This window comes from Mustelus asterias, unplaced genomic scaffold, assembly GCF_964213995.1.
Source record: "Mustelus asterias unplaced genomic scaffold, sMusAst1.hap1.1 HAP1_SCAFFOLD_1735, whole genome shotgun sequence".
Taxonomy (NCBI): domain Eukaryota; kingdom Metazoa; phylum Chordata; class Chondrichthyes; order Carcharhiniformes; family Triakidae; genus Mustelus; species Mustelus asterias.
The window spans coordinates 109-20,659 of record NW_027591680.1 but is presented as its reverse complement, the minus strand read 5'-3'; the positions used below and the strand labels follow the sequence as shown (position 1 = coordinate 20,659).

General features: G+C 55.3%; 1 protein-coding gene across 1 annotated transcript in view; it reads left to right on the top strand.

The window, feature by feature from the left end:
* The window catches only part of LOC144488646 (macrophage-capping protein-like), a gene marked incomplete at its 3' end in the record, with an annotated part of 64,862 nt that extends 45,434 nt beyond the window's left edge, over positions 1 to 19,428 (top strand). Inside the window, exons 3-9 of the mRNA XM_078206714.1 lie at positions 396 to 574; positions 2,724 to 2,878; positions 6,640 to 6,801; positions 7,279 to 7,428; positions 10,489 to 10,581; positions 11,955 to 12,087; positions 19,340 to 19,428. Of these exons, the coding sequence (XP_078062840.1) occupies positions 396 to 574; positions 2,724 to 2,878; positions 6,640 to 6,801; positions 7,279 to 7,428; positions 10,489 to 10,581; positions 11,955 to 12,087; positions 19,340 to 19,428 (961 nt within the window). The remainder of the gene's footprint in view (positions 1 to 395; positions 575 to 2,723; positions 2,879 to 6,639; positions 6,802 to 7,278; positions 7,429 to 10,488; positions 10,582 to 11,954; positions 12,088 to 19,339) is intronic.
* Between the last annotated feature and the right edge of the window lie 1,123 nt (positions 19,429 to 20,551).

The window sequence follows — 20,551 nt, the reverse complement described above, 5'->3', positions numbered from 1 at the left end:
GAGGGGTGTAGGGGCTGGAGGAGGTTACAGAGATAGGGAGGATTGGAGGGGCTGGAGGAGGTTACAGAGATAGGGAGGGAGACAGGGCTGGGGAGTGTTTGAAAGGTAAGGTGAGAATGTTTTGGGAGGGGCAATGGCGGGCCAGTTGGTAATGTAGACCAGCCGAGCAGGGAGAAGCTGAGTGGGATGTGCAGTGTGAAGATAAGCAGGGAATACAGAGAAGAGGGCAGAGTGTGAGTTGCCAGCCTGGAGCTGGTTGGCAGGAGTCAACACGAGAGGTCACAGATGGCTGGGCCAGGGTTTCTGTGTCAGTGTCAGAATCGGGCGGTGGGATTGTACATGTCCAAATACTTTCCAAACTCTGCTCAGCTCCCTCTTGTCCTTCCCTGTCACAGCATGGGAGTGGATTCCTGCCTCGACAAGGCCGGTGAACAGCACGGACTGCGGGTCTGGAGGGTGGAGAAAATGAAACTCGTGGCAGTGCCCACGGCACAATTTGGGACCTTTTTCACAGGAGATGCCTACCTGGTCCTACACTGTGATGAGAATAGTGCACAGTTACACATCTGGCATGGTAAGAACCACTGGAAATGTATTACTGACTGTATCTCTACTGATGTTAATCCAGCTCCCTCACACTGTCACTCAGTAACCCCTCACCCCCAGCACCCTGTGTTACTGACTGTATCTCTACTGATGTTAATCCAGCTCCCTCACACTGTCACTCAGTAACCCCTCTCTCCCAGCACCCTGTGTTACTGACTGTATCTCTACTGATGTTAATCCAGCTCCCTCACACTGTCTCTCAGTAACCCCTCTCCCCCAGCACCCTGTGTTAGTAAACTGTATCTCGACTGATGTTAATCCAGCTCCCTCACACTGTCACTCAGTAACCCCTCTCCCCCAGCACCCTGTGTTACTGACTGTATCTCTACTGATGTTAATCCAGCTCCCTCACACTGTCACTCAGTAACCCCTCTCCCCCAGCACCCTGTGTTACTGACTGTATCTGTACTGATGTTAATCCAGCTCCCTCACACTGTCACTCAGTAGCCCCTCTCCCCCAGCACCCTGTGTTACTGACTGTATCTCTACTGATGTTAATCCAGCTCCCTCACACTGTCACTCAGTAACCCCTCTCCCCCAGCACCCTGTGTTACTGACTGTATCTCTACTGATGTTAATCCAGCTCCCTCACACTGTCACTCAGTAGCCCCTCTCCCCCCAGCACCCTGTGTTACTGACTGTATCTCTACTGATGTGAATCCAGCTCCCTCACACTGTCACTCAGTAACCCCTCTCCCCCCAGCACCCTGTGTTACTGACTGTATCTGTACTGATGTGAATCCTGCTCCCTCACACTGTCTCTCAGTAACCCCTCTCCCCCCAGCACCCTGTGTTACTGACTGTATCCCTACCGATGTGAATCCAGCTCCCTCACACTGTCACTCAGTAACCTCTCTCCCCCCAGCACCCTGTGTTACTGACTGTATCTGTACTGATGTTAATCCAGCTCCCTCACACTGTCACTCAGTAACCCCTCTCCCCCCAGCACCCTGTGTTACTGACTGTATCTGTACTGATGTTAATCCAGCTCCCTCACACTGTCACTCAGTAACCCCTCTCCCCCCCAGCACCCTGTGTTACTGACTGTATCTCTACTGATGTGAATCCAGCTCCCTCACATTGTCACTCAGTAACCCCTCTCCCCAGCACCCTGTGTTACTGACTGTATCTCGACTGATGTTAATCCAGCTCCCTAACACTGTCACTCAGTAACCCCTCTCCCCCAGCAACCTGTGCACTCTTTGGGGGTCAGTACTGAGGGAGTGCTGCGCTGTCAGAGGGTCAGTACTGAGGATTGCTGCACTGTCAGGGGATCAGTACTGAGGGAGCGCTGCACTGTCAGAGGGTCAGTGCTGAGGGAGTGCCGCACTGTCAGAGGGTCAGTACTGAGGGAGTGCAGCACTGTCAGAGGGTCAGTGCTGAGGGAGTGCTGCACTGTCAGAGGGTCAATGCTGAGGGAGTGCCGCACTGTCAGAGGGTCAGTACTGAGGGAGCGCCACACTGTCAGAGGGTCAGTACTGAGGGAGTGCTGGACTGTCAGAGGGTCAGTACTGAGGGAGTGCTGCACTGTCAGAGGGTCAGTACAGAGGGAGTGCCGCACTGTCAGAGGGTCAGTACTGAGGGAGTGCTGCACTGTCAGAGGGTCAGTACTGAGGGAGTGCAGCACTGTCAGAGGGTCAGTGCTGAGGGAGTGCAGCACTGTCAGAGGGTCAGTGCTGAGGGAGTGCCGCACTGTGAGCCCTGTGTTACCCAAGTCAAATTTAAAAGTCTGCTGTGAGCAGAACATTCTGTAAGCCTCACCCTTATATAAAACCCAAATACTGCGGCTGCTGGAATCTGAAACACAAACAGAAAATGCTGGAAAACCTCAGCAGGTCTGACAGCATCTGTGGGCAGAGAATAGAGCCAACGTTTGGAGTTCAGATGGCCCTGCATCAGAGCCTCCTCCTTATCCTGAGTTGATTATTTTAACCTCCAGCAACATCCCAAAATTGAGGAGTTTTTCCGACCACATTCCTGACCCTGTATTCTGTTCGGAGTTTGCGATCACTGAGCTGCTGTGTGGATGCTCAGTGGCAGCAGAGACCCCAGTCCGGAACGTTCTGTGTCTTTGTGACAGTCACGGGATCGGGAATGAATCCGTGTCTCTCTTCCAGGTGAGAAGGCCTCCTCCGATGAGAAAGGAGCCAGTGCCCTGTTTGCCACTCAGCTGGATGACAGCCTGCAAGGTAGGCCCGTGCAGCACCGTGACGTCCAGGGAAACGAGAGTGACCTTTTCATGAGCTACTTCCCAAGTGGCATCAAGTACCAGGTGAGCCATCCGCCTGCCGCAAGGCCTTTGAAAACAAAACCTCGATGAGTACCCAGGCACTGGGGGGTTGTAGAGTCCCACAGTCATTGGCTGGAATTTTACCGCCCCGTCCGCCGTGGGAATCGGAGCAGGCGAGGGGGGCGGACCACAGGAAGGTCCGCTAACCCTGGCAGGATTTTACCGTTTCGGGATGAGCGAGGCCATAAAACCCCACCCATAGAATTTCACAGCTCAGAAAGAGGCATTTTGGCCCATCGTGGGTGTGAATTGAGAGAGATGAATACTCAGCGAGACTTTGGAGTCCTCGTGCATCAGTCGCTGAAAGTGAGCGCGCAGGTACAGCAGGCAGTGAAGAATGCATGTGGTATGTTGGCCTTCAAAGCGAGAGGATTTGAGTTTTAGGGATAGGAATGTTTTGCTGCAATTGTATAGGGTGTTGTTGAGGCCACACCAAGAATATTGTTGGCAGTTTTGGTGTCCTAATCTGAGGAAGGATGTCCTTGCTAAAGAGGGAGCGCAGTGAAGGTTTACCAGGCTGATTCCTGGGGTGGCAGGTCTGTCTCATGAGGAGAGACTAAGTGGGTTAGGATTATATTCACTGGAGTTTAGAAGAGTGAGAGGGGATCTCAGAAACTTATAAAATTCTAACAGGGTGAGACAGGGGAGATTCAGAAAGAATGTTCCTGATGGTGGGGAAGTCCAGAACTCGGGGTCAGAGTTTGAGGGTAAGGGGTAAACCTTTTAGAACTGAGGTGAGGAGAAATTTCTTCACCCAGAGGATGGTGAGTGTGTGGAATTCACTCCCACAGAAAGTAGTTGAGGCCAAAACGTTGTGTGATTTATTAGATGTGTGTGTGTATATGAATTTGTGTTTGTGTGAGAGTGTGTGTGAGTGAGTGTGAGAGTGTGTGTGTGTGAGTGAGTGTGTGAGTGAGTGTGTGTGTGTGAGTGAGAGTGAGTGTGTGTGTGTGTATGTGAGAGAGTGTGTGTGCGTGCGTGCTCTGTAACCCACCCATCCCCTCCCCCAGTGCCCTGGTCTCTGATCTCGGCTGCACAGCTCCCTGCCCTTTCCTGTCTCACTGGCTCCCAGCTCAGTATTTAGTTTTTTTGGAGTTGTCTGTCCTGTATCTGGGGAGAGGGGGGAAGGGAGACACAGTCCCTGGCACCGACCCAGCCAGTCAGACAACTAAACTATTTTACAAAACCTCGTCCCGAATTTAGCATCTGCCTGGAATTCCAAATTACTTTCCAACAATTACGTTCCAGACCAAGAATTTCGGAAAAGTGCAAGCAACTCCCAGTTGAAACATTCCCAGCCAGTGGGAGAATGGATCCACACCCAGCAGGCCACGCAGGCTTGGATCTGTGCCAAACTCAGTCAAACAGCTTCAGCCTGGCTCAGGAATCTGAGGGCAGCCCGCAAACAAAATATAAACATTGACAGACTCCAAATGGAAGGGCAGGCTGGAGGTCAGAGAGCAAGGGTCAGCACAGAGGGGCAAGCAAGGGTTCATGGAGCAAAATGAGCAGGGCAGGCAGTGAGAGAGTAACAGCCAATATGGGAGTGAAGGAAGGGGGTCAGAGGGTACAGATGAACGTAGGAGGACTGAGAGTCACTGCACAGTTCCGGTCTCTGTACCACACTGGGAGTCACTGTGCACAGTTCCGGTCTCTGTATCACACTGGGAGTCACTGTGCACAGTTCCGGTCTCCGTATCACACTGGGAGTCACTGTGCACAGTTCCGGTCTCTGTATCACACTGGGAGTCACTGTGCACAGTTCCGGTCTCCGTATCACACTGGGAGTCACTGTGCACAGTTCCGGTCTCTGTATCACACTGGGAGTCACTGTGCACAGTTCCGGTCTCCCTATCACACTGAGAGTCACTGTGCACAGTTCCGGTCTCTGTATCACACTGGGAGTCACTGCGCACAGTTCCGGTCTCCCTATCACACTGAGAGTCACTGTGCACAGTTCCGGTCTCTGTGTCACACTGGGAGTCACTGTGCACAGTTCCAGTCTCCGTATCACACTGGGAGTCACTGTGCACAGTTCCGGTCTCTGTATCACACTGGGAGTCACTGTGCACAGTTCCGGTCTCTGTATCACACTGGGAGTCACTGCGCACAGTTCCGGTCTCCCTATCACACTGAGAGTCACTGTGCACAGTTCCAGTCCCCGTATCACACTGGGAGTCACTGTGCACAGTTCCGGTCTCCGTATCACACTGGGGTCTGACCAGGTCAATACTCTGAAGGATTCCACGCACCCCGGACATTCTCTCTTCCGCCTTCTTCCGTCGGGAAAAAGAGATAAAAGTCTGAGGTGACGTACCAACCGACTCAAGAACAGTTTCTTCCCTGCTGCCATCAGACTTTTGAATGGACTTACCATGCATTAAGTTGATCTTTCTCTGCACCCTAGCTATGACTGTAACACTACATTCTGCACTCTCTCATTTCCTTCTCTATGAACGGTATGCTTTGTCTGTATAACATGCAAGAAACAATACTTTTCACTATATGAATACATGTGTTAAAAAAAAGTGACAATAATAAATCAAATCAACCTATCTTTGACCCTATCCTTATGATTATGAAAGATTTGATAAAGTAGATGTGCAGAAAGACCAGAACACGGGGGCCCCAAACATAAGTTAATCACTAATAAATACTGTACCCTGAGAGTGAAGATGTGGAACTCACTCCCACAGGGAGCGATTAAGTTGAAGATTGTGGATGTGAGGTAATGCATTTTGGAAGGTCTAATACAGATAGGAAATATCCAGTAAATGGCAGAACCCTTAAGAGTATTGACAGGCAGAGGGATCTGGGTGTACAGGTACACAGGTCACTGAAAGTGGCAACACAGGTGGAGAAGGTAGTCAAGAAGGCATACGGCATGCTTGCCTTCATCGGCCGAGGTATTGAGTTTAAAAATTGGCAAGTCATTTTGCAGCTTTATAGAACCTTAGTTAGGCCGCACTTGGAATATAATGTTCAATTCTGGTCGCCACTCTACCAGAAGGTTGTGGAGACTTTGGAGAGGGTACAGAAAAGATTTACCAGGATGTTGCCTGGTATGGAGGGCATTAGCTATGAGGAGAGGTTGGAGAAACTTGGTTTGTTCTCTCGAGAACGACGGAGGTTGAGGGGAGACCTGATAGAAGTCTACAAGATTATGAGAGGCATGGACAGAGTGGATAGTCAGAAGCTTTTTCCCAGGGTGGAAGAGTCAATTACTAGGGGGCACAGGTTTAAGGTGCGAGGGGCAAGGTTTAAAGGAGATGTACGAGGCAAGTTTTTTACACAGAGGGTAGTGGGTGCCTGGAACTCGTTGCCGGGGGAGGGAGTGGAAGCGGATACGGTTGTGACTTTTAAGGGGCGTCTTGACAAGTACATGAATAGGATGGGAATAGAGGGATATGGTTCCCCGGAAGGGTAGGGGGTTTTAGTTAAGTCGGGCAGCATGGTCGGTGCAGGCTTGGAGGGCCGAAGGGCCTGTTCCTGTGCTGTAATTTTCTTTGTTCCTTGTGTTTAACTGGGCAAGCTGGATAAAAACATGGGGGAGAGGGAGATAGTGGGAGATGTTGATGGGGTGAGACGGAGAGGGGGCGGGGGGCGTGGGGGGGGTTGTGAGAGTCGGTCGGTCGGGGGAATAAACTCGAGCCCAGATCAGAATGGGCTCTCTCTGTTGTCACCATAACTCAATGTAACTCATCCGATTTCTCTCCCTCCTTCCCATCACTCCCTTGCTCTAGGAAGGAGGAGTGGATTCAGGATTCCAGAAGGTTCCGACAGCTCCCACCTCCATCCAGAGGCTGTACCACGTCAAAGGGAAGAGGAATGTCCGAGCCAAACAGGTGGAGATGAGTTGGGCCAGTTTCAACAGCGGGGACTGTTTCATCCTGGACCTCGGGCAGGTAAGGGGCTGGGGAGCGGCAGAGAGTCAGCAGGTGCTGGGTGTGAGGGGCAGGGGGCTCTGTCTTCTCTTGCTCCTTCTCTCTCTCTCCCTCTCTATATCTCTCTTCCTCTCTCTCTCCCTCTGTATCTCTCTCTCCCTCTATATCTCTCTCCCTCTCTATCTCTCCCTCTCTATCTCTCCCACTCTATCTCTCCCTCTATATCTCTCTCCCTCTCTATCTCTCCCTCTATATCTCTCTCTCCCTCTATATCTCTCTCCCTCTCTATCTCTCCCTCTATATCTCTCTCCCTCTATATCTCTCTCTCTCTCTTTATCCCTCTCTTTATCTCTCTCCTTCCATCTCTTGCCCCATATCTATCTCTCTCCCTCTATTCCTCTCTCTCCCTCTCTTTATCTCTCTCCTTCTATCTCTCTCTCCCTCTCTTTAACTCTCTCTCTGTTGACCTGCTCCCATGTTTTTCCGATCTCTCCACAGACAATATATCAGTGGTGTGGGACCCAATCCAATATGTTTGAACGGAAGAAAGTCGGAGAGTTTGCCAACTCCATCCGGGATCTGGAACGCCGTGGGAAATCCCAGGTGGTGATTGTGGAAGATGGAGAGGAGCCGGCGGAGATGACGGGGGTGAGTGAGGGAGGGAGGGAGGGTGCTGGGCGTCAGGAAGCTGCCAGCAGAACACCCAGAGGGTAAGGGACAGCCTGAGACCCAGGCCTGAGGCCTAGGCACTGATTCCAAAGGGCGACGGACAACTCACACACTCACTGAACCAGAACACAAAGCTGTCCCTGGATCCCCGGTACCCTCAGCCCCTCATCGCACTGTTCCTTCAGTATCCCCACCCCCTCACTCCCTATCCCCTCACTCACTATCCCCTCACTCACTATCCCCTCAAACTCTGTCCTCTCACTCCCTATCCCCTCACTCCCGTCCCCTCACTCCCCATCCCCTCACTCCCCATCCCCTCACTCACTATCCCCTCAAACCCTGTCCTCTCACTCCCTATCCCCTCACTCCCGTCCCCTCACTCCCCATCCCCTCACTCCCCATCCCCTCACTCCCCATCCCCTCACTCCCTATCCCCTCACTCCCGTCCCCTCACTCCCCATCCCCTCACTCCCGTCCCCTCACTCCCCATCCCCTCACTCCCCATCCCCTCACTCCCCATCCCCTCACTCCCTACCCCCTCACTCCCTATCCCCTCACTCCCGTCCCCTCACTCCCCATTCCCTGTCCCTCACTCTCTATCCCCTCAAACCTTGTCCTCTCACTCCCTATCCCCTCACTCCCGTCCCCTCACTCCCTATCCCCTCATTCCCTGTCCCCTCACTCCCTATCCCCTCACTCACTATCCCCTCACTCCCTGTCCCCTCACTCCCTATCCCCTCACTCACCATCCCCTCAAACCCTGTCCTCTCACTCCCTATCCCCTCATTCCCTGTCCCCTCAAACCCTGTCCCCTCACTCCCTATCCCCTCACTCCCGTCCCCTCACTCCCCATCCCCTCACTCCCGTCCCCTCACTCCCCATCCCCTCACTCCCCATCCCCTCACTCCCCATCCCCTCACTCCCCATCCCCTCACTCCCCATCCCCTCACTCCCTACCCCCTCACTCCCTATCCCCTCACTCCCGTCCCCTCACTCCCTATTCCCTGTCCCTCACTCTCTATCCCCTCAAACCCTGTCCTCTCACTCCCTATCCCCTCACTCCCGTCCCCTCACTCCCTATCCCCTCACTCACCATCCCCTCAAACCCTGTCCTCTCACTCCCTATCCCCTCATTCCCTGTCCCCTCAAACCCTGTCCCCTCACTCCCTGTCCCCTCACTCCCTGTCCCCTCACTCCCTATCCCCTCACTCCCTATCTCCTTCCTGCAGTTACACCTCCCTCCCCGAAATTATTTCCACACCTGCCTCTCCCCAATCCCCTCGCTCCCTTCTCTCCACAAGGATCGACCTCACCACCCCAATGGGCAACACGGTCGTCAGCACTGCTGCCTCACAACGCCAGGGACCCGGGTTCGATTCCCGGCTCGGGTCACTGTCTGTGTGGAGTCTGCACATTCTCCCCGTGTCTGCGTGGGTTTCCTTCGGGTGCTCCGGTTTCCTCCCACAGACCGAAAAACGTGCTGGTTGGGGTCATTGACCCGAACAGGCGCCGGAGTGTGGCGACTAGGGGATTTTCACAGTAACTTCATTACAGTGTTAATAAATAAACTCTCAGCCTCCATCACCAATACTCCCACTCCCCCATCACGCCCCAATCGCCCCCCACACTCAACCCATCCTGCACCAGTCCTTCTAATCTCAATCCCCTCAATTATCTCTCTCCTCAATCAATCCCTCCCCCTCCCACAAACCCCTCTGAACACATGGCTGAAAAACCCTACCGCCTCACTGCCATCTCCTCACCCAATCAACTTCACGCATATCTGCACCCACTGTCAGAGGGTCAGTACTGAGGCAGTGCTGCACTGTCAGAGGGTCAGTACTGAGGGAGTGCTGCACTGTCAGAGGGTCAGTGCTGAGGGAGTGCCGCACTGTCAGAGGGTCAGTGCTGAGGGAGTGCCGCACTGTCAGAGGGTCAGTGCTGAGGGAGTGCCGCACTGTCAGAGGGTCAGTACTGAGGGAGTGCCGCACTGTCAGAGGGTCAGTACTGAGGGAGTGCCGCACTGTCAGAGGGTCAGTGCTGAGGGAGTGCCACACTATCAGAGGGTCAGTGCTGAGGGAGTGCCGCACTGTCAGAGGGTCAGTACTGAGGGAGTGCTGCACTGTCAGAGGGTCAGTACTGAGGGAGTGCTGCACTGTCAGAGGGTCAGTACTGACGGAGTGCTGCACTATCAGAGGATCAGTACTGAGGGAGTGCTGCACTGTCAGAGGGTCAGTGCTGAGGGCGTGCTGCACTGTCAGAGGGTCAGTGCTGATGGAGTGCCGCACTGTCAGAGGGTCAGTACTGAGGGAGTGCTGCACTGTCAGAGGGTCAGTGCTGAGGGTGTGCTGCACTGTCAGAGGGTCAGTGCTGAGGGAGTGCTGCACTGTCAGAGGGTCAGTGCTGAGGGAGTGCCGCACTGTCAGAGGGTCAGTGCTGAGGGAGTGCTGCACTGTCAGAGGGTCAGTACTGAGGGAGTGCTGCACTGTCAGAGGGTCAGTGCTGAGGGAGTGCTGCACTGTCAGAGGGTCAGTGCTGAGGGAGTGCTGCACTGTCAGAGGGTCAGTGCTGAGGGAGTGCTGCGCTGTCAGAGGGTCAGTACTGAGGGAGTGCCGCACTGTCAGAGGGTCAGTGCTGAGGGAGTGCTGCACTGTCAGAGGGTCAGTGCTGAGGGAGTGCTGCACTGTCAGAGGGTCAGTGCTGAGGGAGTGCTGCACTGTCAGAGGGTCAGTGCTGAGGGAGTGCCGCACTGTCAGAGGGTCAGTGCTGAGGGAGTGCTGCACTGTCAGAGGGTCAGTGCTGAGGGAGCGCTGCACTGTCAGAGGGTCAGTGCTGAGGGAGTGCTGCACTGTCAGAGGGTCAGTGCTGAGGGAGTGCCACACTGTCAGAGGGTCAGTGCTGAGGGAGGGCTACATTGTTGGATATTGTTTACGAGAGAGTGAGTTGTTATTGCCAGTGCTGTGATTAATAATCAGATTCTGATTCCCTGTGTTTCACTAATTGTTGAAGTGTGTGTGAATGTGATCTCTGTGTCTGCAGGTTCTGGGTATGAAACCCCCACTTAAAGAAGGAAACGCTCAGGAAGATATCCAGGCTGATAAGAGCCACTCTCAGATGGCCAGTCTGGCAAAGGTGAATTCAAATTAAATTCATTTACGTGATGTGAATGTCACTGCCTGTCCTTGGCTGCCCCTTGAGAAGATGATGGTGGGCCGCCTTCTTGAGTCGCTGAAGTGTAGGTACACCCATAGTGCTGTTAGGGAGTGAGTTCCTGGATTTTGACCCAGAGACAGTGAAGGAACGGTGATATATTTCCAAGTCAGGATGGTGACGGACTTGGAGGGGAACCTCCAGGTGGTGGTGTTCCCAGGTATCTGCTGCTCTTGTCCTTCTAGATAGTAGCGGTCATGGGTTTGGAAGGTGCTACTTAAGGAGTCTATGTGAGTTCCTGCAGTGCATCTTGTAGATGGTACATGGCTGCTACTGAGCGTCAGTGATGGAGGGAATGAATATTTGTAGATGGGGGGCCAATCAAGCGGGGCTGCTTTGTCCTGGATGGTGTCGAGCTTCTTGAGTGTTGTTGGAGCCGCACCCATCCAGGCAAGTGGGGAGTATTCCATCACACTCCTGACTTGTGCCTTGTGGATGGTGGGCAGGCTTTGGGGATTCAGGAGGTGAGTTACTTACTGCAGGATTCGTAGTCTCTGACCTGCTCTGGTATCCACAGAATTCATAGGGGAGGCGATGGCCTAGTGGTATTATAGCTGGACTATTAATCCAGAAACTCAGCTAATGTTCTGCGGACCTGGGTTCGAATCTCGGCACGGCAGATGGCGGAATTTGAATTCGATAAAAAAAATCTGCAATTAAGAATCGACTGATGACCCATTGTCGATTGTCGGAAAAATCCATCTCGTTCACTGATGTTATTTAGGGAAGGAAATCTGCCGTCCTTACCCGGTCTGGCCTACATGTGACTCTAGAGCCACAGCAATGTGGTTGATTCTCACTGACCTCTGAACTGGCCGAGTGAGAGACTCAGTTGTTCTGGAAGGCAGCTCACCACCTTCTGAAGGGCAACTCGGGATTCTGGAAAGCTAGCGACGCCCATGTCCCAGAAATGAATGAAAAACTAATGGCCGGGTCCAGTTGAGTTTCTGGTCAATGGTGACCCTCAGAATGTTGACAGTGGGGGATTCAGTGGTGGTAATGCCATTGAATGTCAGGGGTTGGTGGTCATTGCCTGGCGCAAATGTTTCCAATTCTGCTTGTGGGATCTTCCTGTGCACATTTTGTGCACATTTTGAACATTTCATTGGCACTCTCCCTCCATTGTGACGCCCTTTTGGGAAGCCCTTAGCTCAGGGAAGCTCCAATTCAATGCCAGGCTTTCACTGGGCTTCACCGGGGAGTGGTGAGATGCTTCGGAGGGAGAGTTTGTCGAGGGTCCCGGGGTGTCGGGAGATCGAAGCTCTTCACCGTCCCAATCCCATTTGTTTCTGTAGGTGTCTGACGCGACAGGCAAAATGACGCTTACCCCGGTGGCATCCCAGAACCCCTTCAGCAAGAACATGCTCCAATCGGAGGATTGCTTCGTCCTGGATAACGGAGTGTGCGGCAAGATCTATGTGTGGAAAGGTGAGGCTGTCCTGTGTCCCCTCATCCTGTAAACGCACATTCCGCCCCCCCAGTCCCTGCTCGCCAACCGCCCACCAACACCACCCGCTACGGTGCGATCAATTTAACCCTCAAACTGCAGGGGGCGCCACATCGAGAGGTTGGACACCAGACAGTTTACCGATCTCACAGTGTGGCCCCAGTGCATGACATCAGTGTGTGACCTCCAGTGTGCGACCCCAGTGTGTAACGTACTTACCTCAGTGTGTGACCCCAGTGTGTGACCCCAGTGTGTGACCCCAGTGTGTGACCCCAGTGTGTGACCCCAGTGTGTGACCCCAGTGTGTAATGTACTTACCCCAGTGTGTGACCCCAGTGTGTGACCCCAGTGTGTGACCCCAGTGTGTAATGTACTTACCTCAGTGTGTGACCTCCAGTGTGTGACCTCCAGTGTGTGACCTCCAGTGTGTGACCCCAGTGTGTGACCCCAGTGTGTGACCCCAGTGTGTGACCTCCAGTGTGTGACCCCAGTGTGTAATGTACTTACCCCAGTGTGTGACCCCAGTGTGTGACCCCAGTGTGTGACCCCAGTGTGCGACCCCAGTGTGCGACCCCAGTGTGCGACCCCAGTGTGTAATGTACTTACCCCAGTGTGCGACCCCAGTGTGTGACCCCAGTGTGTGACCCCAGAGTGTAATGTACTTACCCCAGTGAGTGACCCCAGTGAGTGACCCCAGTGTGTGACCCCAGTGTGTGACCCCAGTGAGTGACCCCAGTGTGTGACCCCAGTGTGCGACCCCAGTGTGTGACCCCAGTGTGTAATGTACTTACCCCAGTGTGTGACCCCAGTGTGTGACCCCAGTGTGTGACCCCAGTGTGTAATGTACTTACCCCAGTGAGTGACCCCAGTGAGTGACCCCAGTGAGTGACCCCAGTGTGTGACCCCAGTGTGCGACCCCAGTGTGTAACGTACTTACCCCAGTGTGCGACCCCAGTGTGTAACGTACTTACCCCAGTGTGTGACCCCAGTGTGTGACCCCAGTGTGTGACCCCAGTGTGTGACCCCAGTGTGCGACCCCAGTGTGTAATGTACTTACCCCAGTGAGTGACCCCAGTATGTGACCCCAGCGTGTGACCCCAGTGTGTGACCCCAGTGTGCGACCCCAGTGTGTGACCCCAGTGTGTGACCCCAGTGTGTAATGTACTTACCCCAGTGTGCGACCCCAGTGTGCGACCCCAGTGTGTGACCCCAGTGTGTGACCCCAGTGTGTGACCCCAGTGTGCGACCCCAGTGTGTAATGTACTTACCCCAGTGTGCGACCCCAGTGTGCGACCCCAGTGTGTGACCCCAGTGTGTGACCCCAGTGTGTAATGTACTTACCCCAGTGTGCGACCCCAGTGTGCGACCCCAGTGTGTGACCCCAGTGTGTGACCCCAGTGTGTGACCCCAGTGTGCGACCCCAGTGTGTAATGTACTTACCCCAGTGTGTGACCCCAGTGTGCGACCCCAGTGTGCGACCCCAGTGTGTGACCCCAGTGTGTGACCCCAGTGTGCGACCCCAGTGTGTAATGTACTTACCCCAGTGAGTGACCCCAGTGTGTAATGTACTTACCCCAGTGTGTGACCCCAGTGTGTAATGTACTTACCCCAGTGTGTGACCCCAGTGTGTGACCCCAGTGTGTGACCCCAGTGTGTGACCCCAGTGTGCGACCCCAGTGTGCGACCCCAGTGTGCGACCCCAGTGTGCGAATCCAGTGTGCGACCCCAGTGTGTGACCCCAGTGTGTAATGTACTTACCCCAGTGAGTGACCCCAGTGAGTGACCCCAGTGTGTGACCCCAGCGTGTGACCCCAGCGTGTGACCCCAGTGTGTGACCCCAGTGTGTGACCCCAGTGTGTGACCCCAGTGTGCGACCCCAGTGTGCGACCCCAGTGTGCGACCCCAGTGTGTGACCCCAGTGTGCGACCCCAGTGTGTGACCCCAGTGTGTAATGTACTTACCTCAGTGTGTGACCCCAGTGTGTGACCCCAGTGTGCGACCCCAGTGTGTAATGTACTTACCCCAGTGTGTGACCCCAGTGTGTAATGTACTTACCTCAGTGTGTGACCCCAGTGTGTGACCCCAGTGTGCGACCCCAGTGTGTAATGTACTTACCCCAGTGTGTGACCCCAGTGTGTGACCCCAGTGTGCGACCCCAGTGTGCGACCCCAGTGTGTAATGTACTTACCCCAGTGTGCGACCCCAGTGTGTGACCCCAGTGTGTGACCCCAGTGTGCGACCCCAGTGTGCGACCCCAGTGTGTAATGTACTTACCCCAGTGAGTGACCCCAGTGTGCGACCCCAGTGTGTAATGTACTTACCCCAGTGAGTGACCCCAGTGTGCGACCCCAGTGTGTAATGTACTTACCCCAGTGAGTGACCCCAGTGAGTGACCCCAGTGTGTGACCCCAGTGAGTGACCCCAGTGTGTGACCCCAGTGTGCGACCCCAGTGTGTAACGTACTTACCCCAGTGTGCGACCCCAGTGTGTGACCCCAGTGTGTGACCCCAGTGTGTGACCCCAGTGTGCGACCCCAGTGTGTAACGTACTTACCCCAGTGTGCGACCCCAGTGTGTGACCCCAGTGAGTGACCCCAGTGTGTGACCCCAGTGAGTGACCCCAGTGTGTGACCCCAGTGTGCGACCCCAGTGTGTAACGTACTTACCTCAATGTGCGACCCCAGTGTGTAACGTACTTACCCCAGTGTGCGACCCCAGTGAGTGACCCCAGTGTGTGACCCCAGTGTGTGACCCCAGTGTGTGACCCCAGTGTGCGACCCCAGTGTGCGACCCCAGTGTGTAATGTACTTACCCCAGTGTGCGACCCCAGGGTGTAATGTACTTACCCCAGTGTGCCTCCCCAGTGTGCCTCCCCAGTGTGTGACCCCAGTGTGCGACCCCAGTGTGTGACCCCAGTGTGTGACCCCAGTGTGTGACCCCAGTGTGTGACCCCAGTGTGTGACCCCAGTGTGTGACCCCAGTGTGCGACCCCAGTGTGTAATGTACTTACCCCAGTGTGCGACCCCAGTGTGCGACCCCAGTGTGTGACCCCAGTGTGCGACCCCAGTGTGTGACCCCAGTGTGTGACCCCAGTGTGCGACCCCAGTGTGCGACCCCAGTGTGCGACCCCAGTGTGCGACCCCAGTGTGCGACCCCAGTGTGCGACCCCAGTGTGTGACCCCAGTGTGTGACCCCAGTGTGTGACCCCAGTGTGTGACCCCAGTGTGTGACCCCAGTGTGCGACCCCAGTGTGTAATGAACTTACCCCAGTGTGCGACCCCAGTGTGTAATGTACTTACCCCAGTGTGCGACCCCAGTGTGTGACCCCAGTGTGTGACCCCAGTGTGTGACCCCAGTGTGTGACCCCAGTGTGCGACCCCAGTGTGTAATGTACTTACCCCAGTGAGTGACCCCAGTGAGTGACCCCAGTGTGTGACCCCAGCGTGTGACCCCAGCGTGTGACCCCAGTGTGTGACCCCAGTGTGTGACCCCAGTGTGCGACCCCAGTGTGCGACCCCAGTGTGCGACCCCAGTGTGTGACCCCAGTGTGCGACCCCAGTGTGTGACCCCAGTGTGTAATGTACTTACCCCAGTGTGTGACCCCAGTGTGTGACCCCAGTGTGTAATGTACTTACCCCAGTGTGTGACCCCAGTGTGTGACCCCAGTGTGTAATGTACTTACCTCAGTGTGTGACCCCAGTGTGTGACCCCAGTGTGCGACCCCAGTGTGTAATGTACTTACCCCAGTGTGTGACCCCAGTGTGTAATGTACTTACCTCAGTGTGTGACCCCAGTGTGTGACCCCAGTGTGCGACCCCAGTGTGTAATGTACTTACCCCAGTGTGTGACCCCAGTGTGTGACCCCAGTGTGCGACCCCAGTGTGCGACCCCAGTGTGTAATGTACTTACCCCAGTGTGCGACCCCAGTGTGTGACCCCAGTGTGTGACCCCAGTGTGCGACCCCAGTGTGCGACCCCAGTGTGTAATGTACTTACCCCAGTGAGTGACCCCAGTGTGTGACCCCAGTGTGTAATGTACTTACCCCAGTGTGTGACCCCAGTGTGTGACCCCAGTGTGTGACCCCAGTGTGCGACCCCAGTGTGCGACCCCAGTGTGTGACCCCAGTGTGTGACCCCAGTGTGCGACCCCAGTGTGTAATGTACTTACCCCAGTGAGTGACCCCAGTGAGTGACCCCAGTGTGTGACCCCAGTGAGTGACCCCAGTGTGTGACCCCAGTGTGCGACCCCAGTGTGTAACGTACTTACCTCAATGTGCGACCCCAGTGTGTAACGTACTTACCCCAGTGTGTGACCCCAGTGTGTGACCCCAGTGTGTGACCCCAGTGTGCGACCCCAGTGTGCGACCCCAGTGTGTAATGTACTTACCCCAGTGTGCGACCCCAGTGTGTAATGTACTTACCCCAGTGTGCGACCCCAGTGTGTAATGTACTTACCCCAGTGTGCGTCCCCAGTGTGCGTCCCCAGTGTGTGACCCCAAAGTGCGACCCCAGTGTGTGACCCCAGTGTGTGACCCCAGTGTGTGACCCCAGTGTGTGACCCCAGTGTGCGACCCCAGTGTGTAATGTACTTACCCCAGTGTGCGACCCCAGTGTGCGACCCCAGTGTGTGACCCCAGTGTGCGACCCCAGTGTGCGACCCCAGTGTGTGACCCCAGTGTGCGACCCCAGTGTGTGACCCCAGTGTGTGACCCCAGTGTGCGACCCCAGTGTGCGACCCCAGTGTGCGACCCCAGTGTGTGACCCCAGTGTGTGACCCCAGTGTGCGACCCCAGTGTGTAATGTACTTACCCCAGTGTGCGACCCCAGTGTGTAATGTACTTACCCCAGTGTGCGACCCCAGTGTGTGACCCCAGTGTGTGACCCCAGTGTGTGACCCCAGTGTGCGACCCCAGTGTGCGACCCCAGTGTGCGACCCCAGTGTGTGACCCCAGTGTGTGACCCCAGTGTGTAATGTACTTACCCCAGTGTGCGACCCCAGTGTGCGACCCCAGTGTGTGACCCCAGTGTGTGACCCCAGTGTGTGACCCCAGTGTGTAATGTACTTACCCCAGTGTGCGACCCCAGTGTGCGACCCCAGTGTATAATGTACTTACCCCAGTGTGCGACACAAGTGTGTGACCCCAGTGTGCGACCCCAGTGTGTAATGTACTTACCCCAGTGTGCGACACAAGTGTGTGACCCCAGTGTGTGACCCCAGTGTGTGACCCCAGTGTGCGACCCCAGTGTGTAATGTACTTACCCCAGTGTGTGACCCCAGTGTGTGACCCCAGTGTGTGACCCCAGTGTGTGACCCCAGTGTGCGACCCCAGTGTGCGACCCCAGTGTGTGACCCCAGTGTGTGACCCCAGTGTGCGACCCCAGTGTGCGACCCCAGTGTGCGACCCCAGTGTGCGACCCCAGTGTGCGACCCCAGTGTGTAATGTACTTACCCCAGTGTGCGACCCCAGTGTGTGACCCCAGTGTGTGACCCCAGTGTGCGACCCCAGTGTGTGACCCCAGTGTGCGACCCCAGTGTGTAATGTACTTACCCCAGTGTGTGACCCCAGTGTGCGACCCCAGTGTGTGACCCCAGTGTGCGACCCCAGTGTGCGACCCCAGTGTGTAATGTACTTACCCCAGTGTGTGACCCCAGTGTGTGACCCCAGTGTGCGACCCCAGTGTGTGACCCCAGTGTGTGACCCCAGTGTGCGACCCCAGTGTGCGACCCCAGTGTGCGACCCCAGTGTGCGACCCCAGTGTGTGACCCCAGTGTGCGACCCCAGTGTGCGACCCCAGTGTGTAATGTACTTACCCCAGTGTGTGACCCCAGTGTGCGACCCCAGTGTGCGACCCCAGTGTGCGACCCCAGTGTGCGACCCCAGTGTGTAATGTACTTACCCCAGTGTGCGACCCCAGTGTGTGACCCCAGTGTGTGACCCCAGTGTGCGACCCCAGTGTGTGACCCCAGTGTGCGACCCCAGTGTGTAATGTACTTACCCCAGTGTGTGACCCCAGTGTGCGACCCCAGTGTGTGACCCCAGTGTGCGACCCCAGTGTGCGACCCCAGTGTGTAATGTACTTACCCCAGTGTGTGACCCCAGTGTGTGACCCCAGTGTGTGACCCCAGTGTGTGACCCCAGTGTGCGACCCCAGTGTGTGACCCCAGTGTGTGACCCCAGTGTGCGACCCCAGTGTGCGACCCCAGTGTGCGACCCCAGTGTGCGACCCCAGTGTGTGACCCCAGTGTGCGACCCCAGTGTGCGACCCCAGTGTGTAATGTACTTACCCCAGTGTGTGACCCCAGTGTGCGACCCCAGTGTGCGACCCCAGTGTGTGACCCCAGTGTGTAATGTACTTACCCCAGTGTGTGACCCCAGTGTGTAATGTACTTACCCCAGTGTGTGACCCCAGTGTGTGACCCCAGTGTGTGACCCCAGTGTGCGACCCCAGTGTGCGACCCCAGTGTGCGACCCCAGTGTGCGACCCCAGTGTGTGACCCCAGTGTGTAATGTACTTACCCCATTGTGTGGCCTCCAGTGTGTGACCTCCAGTGTGTAACGTACTTACCTCAGTGTGCGACCCCAGTGTGTGACCCCAGTGTGTGCGACCCCAGTGTGTAATGTACTTACCCAAGTGTGTGACCCCAGTGTGTGACCCCAGTGTGCGACCCCAGTGTGCGACCCCAGTGTGCGACCCCAGTGTGCGACCCCAGTGTGTGGCCACCAGTGTGTGGCCTCCAGTGTGTGGCCACCAGTGTGTGGCCTCCAGTGTGTGGCCACCAGTGTGTGACCTCCAGTGTGCGACCCCAGTGTGTGACCCCAGTGTGTAATGTACTTACCCCAGTGTGTGGCCTCCAGTGTGTGGCCACCAGTGTGTAATGTACTTACCTCAGTGTGTGACCCCAGTGTGTGACCCCAGTGTGTGACCCCAGTGTGTAATGTACTTACCCCAGTGTGTGGCCACCAGTGTGTGGCCTCCAGTGTGTGGCCACCAGTGTGTGACCTCCAGTGTGCGACCCCAGTGTGTGACCCCAGTGTGTGACCCCATTGTGTGACCCCATTGTGTGACCCCATTGTGTGACCCCAGTGAATGACCCCAGTGTGTGACCCCAGTGTGTGACCTCCAGTGTGTGCTCCCAGCGAGTGACCCCAGTGTGTGACCCCAGTGTGTGTGGCCCCAGTCAGTGATGGACTGATCCCCATGTTTAACCCATGTTTCTCTGTCCCTTGCCGCAGGGCGCGGGGCGAACAGTGAGGAGAAACGGGCGGCCCTGAAAGTGGCTGAGGATGTGATCAGTCAGAGGAACTACCCCGCCAACACTCAGGTATTCATCCCGCCATGCGAAATAGAAGGCCATTCGGCCCTTTGAGCCTGCTTTGTTTTTAAAATGCTGATATCTGAACTGGAGTCTCTCTGGCCCTATTCCACATCCCTCACTTCCCTCAGTCAACTCACTGGCCCTCCATCCCGGTGTTGCACCAAGCATGCACCAAACTCCGGAGTACAGAATCCCACCCTCCGGAGTACAGAATCCCACCCTCCGAGTGAAGAAATTCCCCCTCATTTCAGTGCAAAATGGCCGACACTTTACCCTCAGGCTGTGTGTGTGTCCCCTGGGAGAACATCCCAGTACCTGCCCTGCTGAACCCCTCCTGGTATTTTACACAGCTCAATGGGGTGGTCTTCTCAAACTTGGGAAACCGCAGGGGACGTGGGGGTGAGGGATCGTCCAGTAATCCAGAGGCCTAGCTGAGCTGACGACTCCGGGCCTAGAGTTCAAATTCCAGGCGGTGGAAGTTAAATCCAGGGAATCAATTAAATCTCCAGCTTAAAAAAATGTGGTTACCACGGTTATTGTGAAACTACTGGTGCAGATTCTGATGCTCCTCTGCTTTGCAAAATCATTCAGAGGGCCCCATGACCTTTCTGCAATTTGACACGAGGTCAGGTAAGGCCTAGGCTCAGGCTTGGTCGTCCTGGCCTCAGTTGAGGCCCGAGGTGGCCAATTATGGACTAATTAAGGCCAGCTTCCTGCCCTGCCTCAATTTTCAGGCTGGCAAGAGACGCTAAGGTGGGGAGGGGGGGAAGGTGGGGTGGGGGAACAGTTGGGGAGGAAGCTTGAAAATAATTGGCATGAGACCACAGAACAGTACAGCACAGGAACAGGCCCTTCGGCCAACAGTGTTGTGCCCAACATGATGCCAAATTAAACTGACCCTTTCTGCCTGCCCTTGCTCCCTATCCCTCTAGTCCTTGCATATTCATGTGCTTATCTAAAAGCCCCTTAAACACCCCTATCATATCTGCCTCCCACCACCAACCCTGGCAGCGTGTTCCAGACACCTATCATTCTCTGTATAAAAAACTTGCCCCTCACATCTCCTCTAAACTTTCCCCCTCTCATCTTTAGTGCTTGCCCCCTAATATTAGACATTTCAACACTGGGG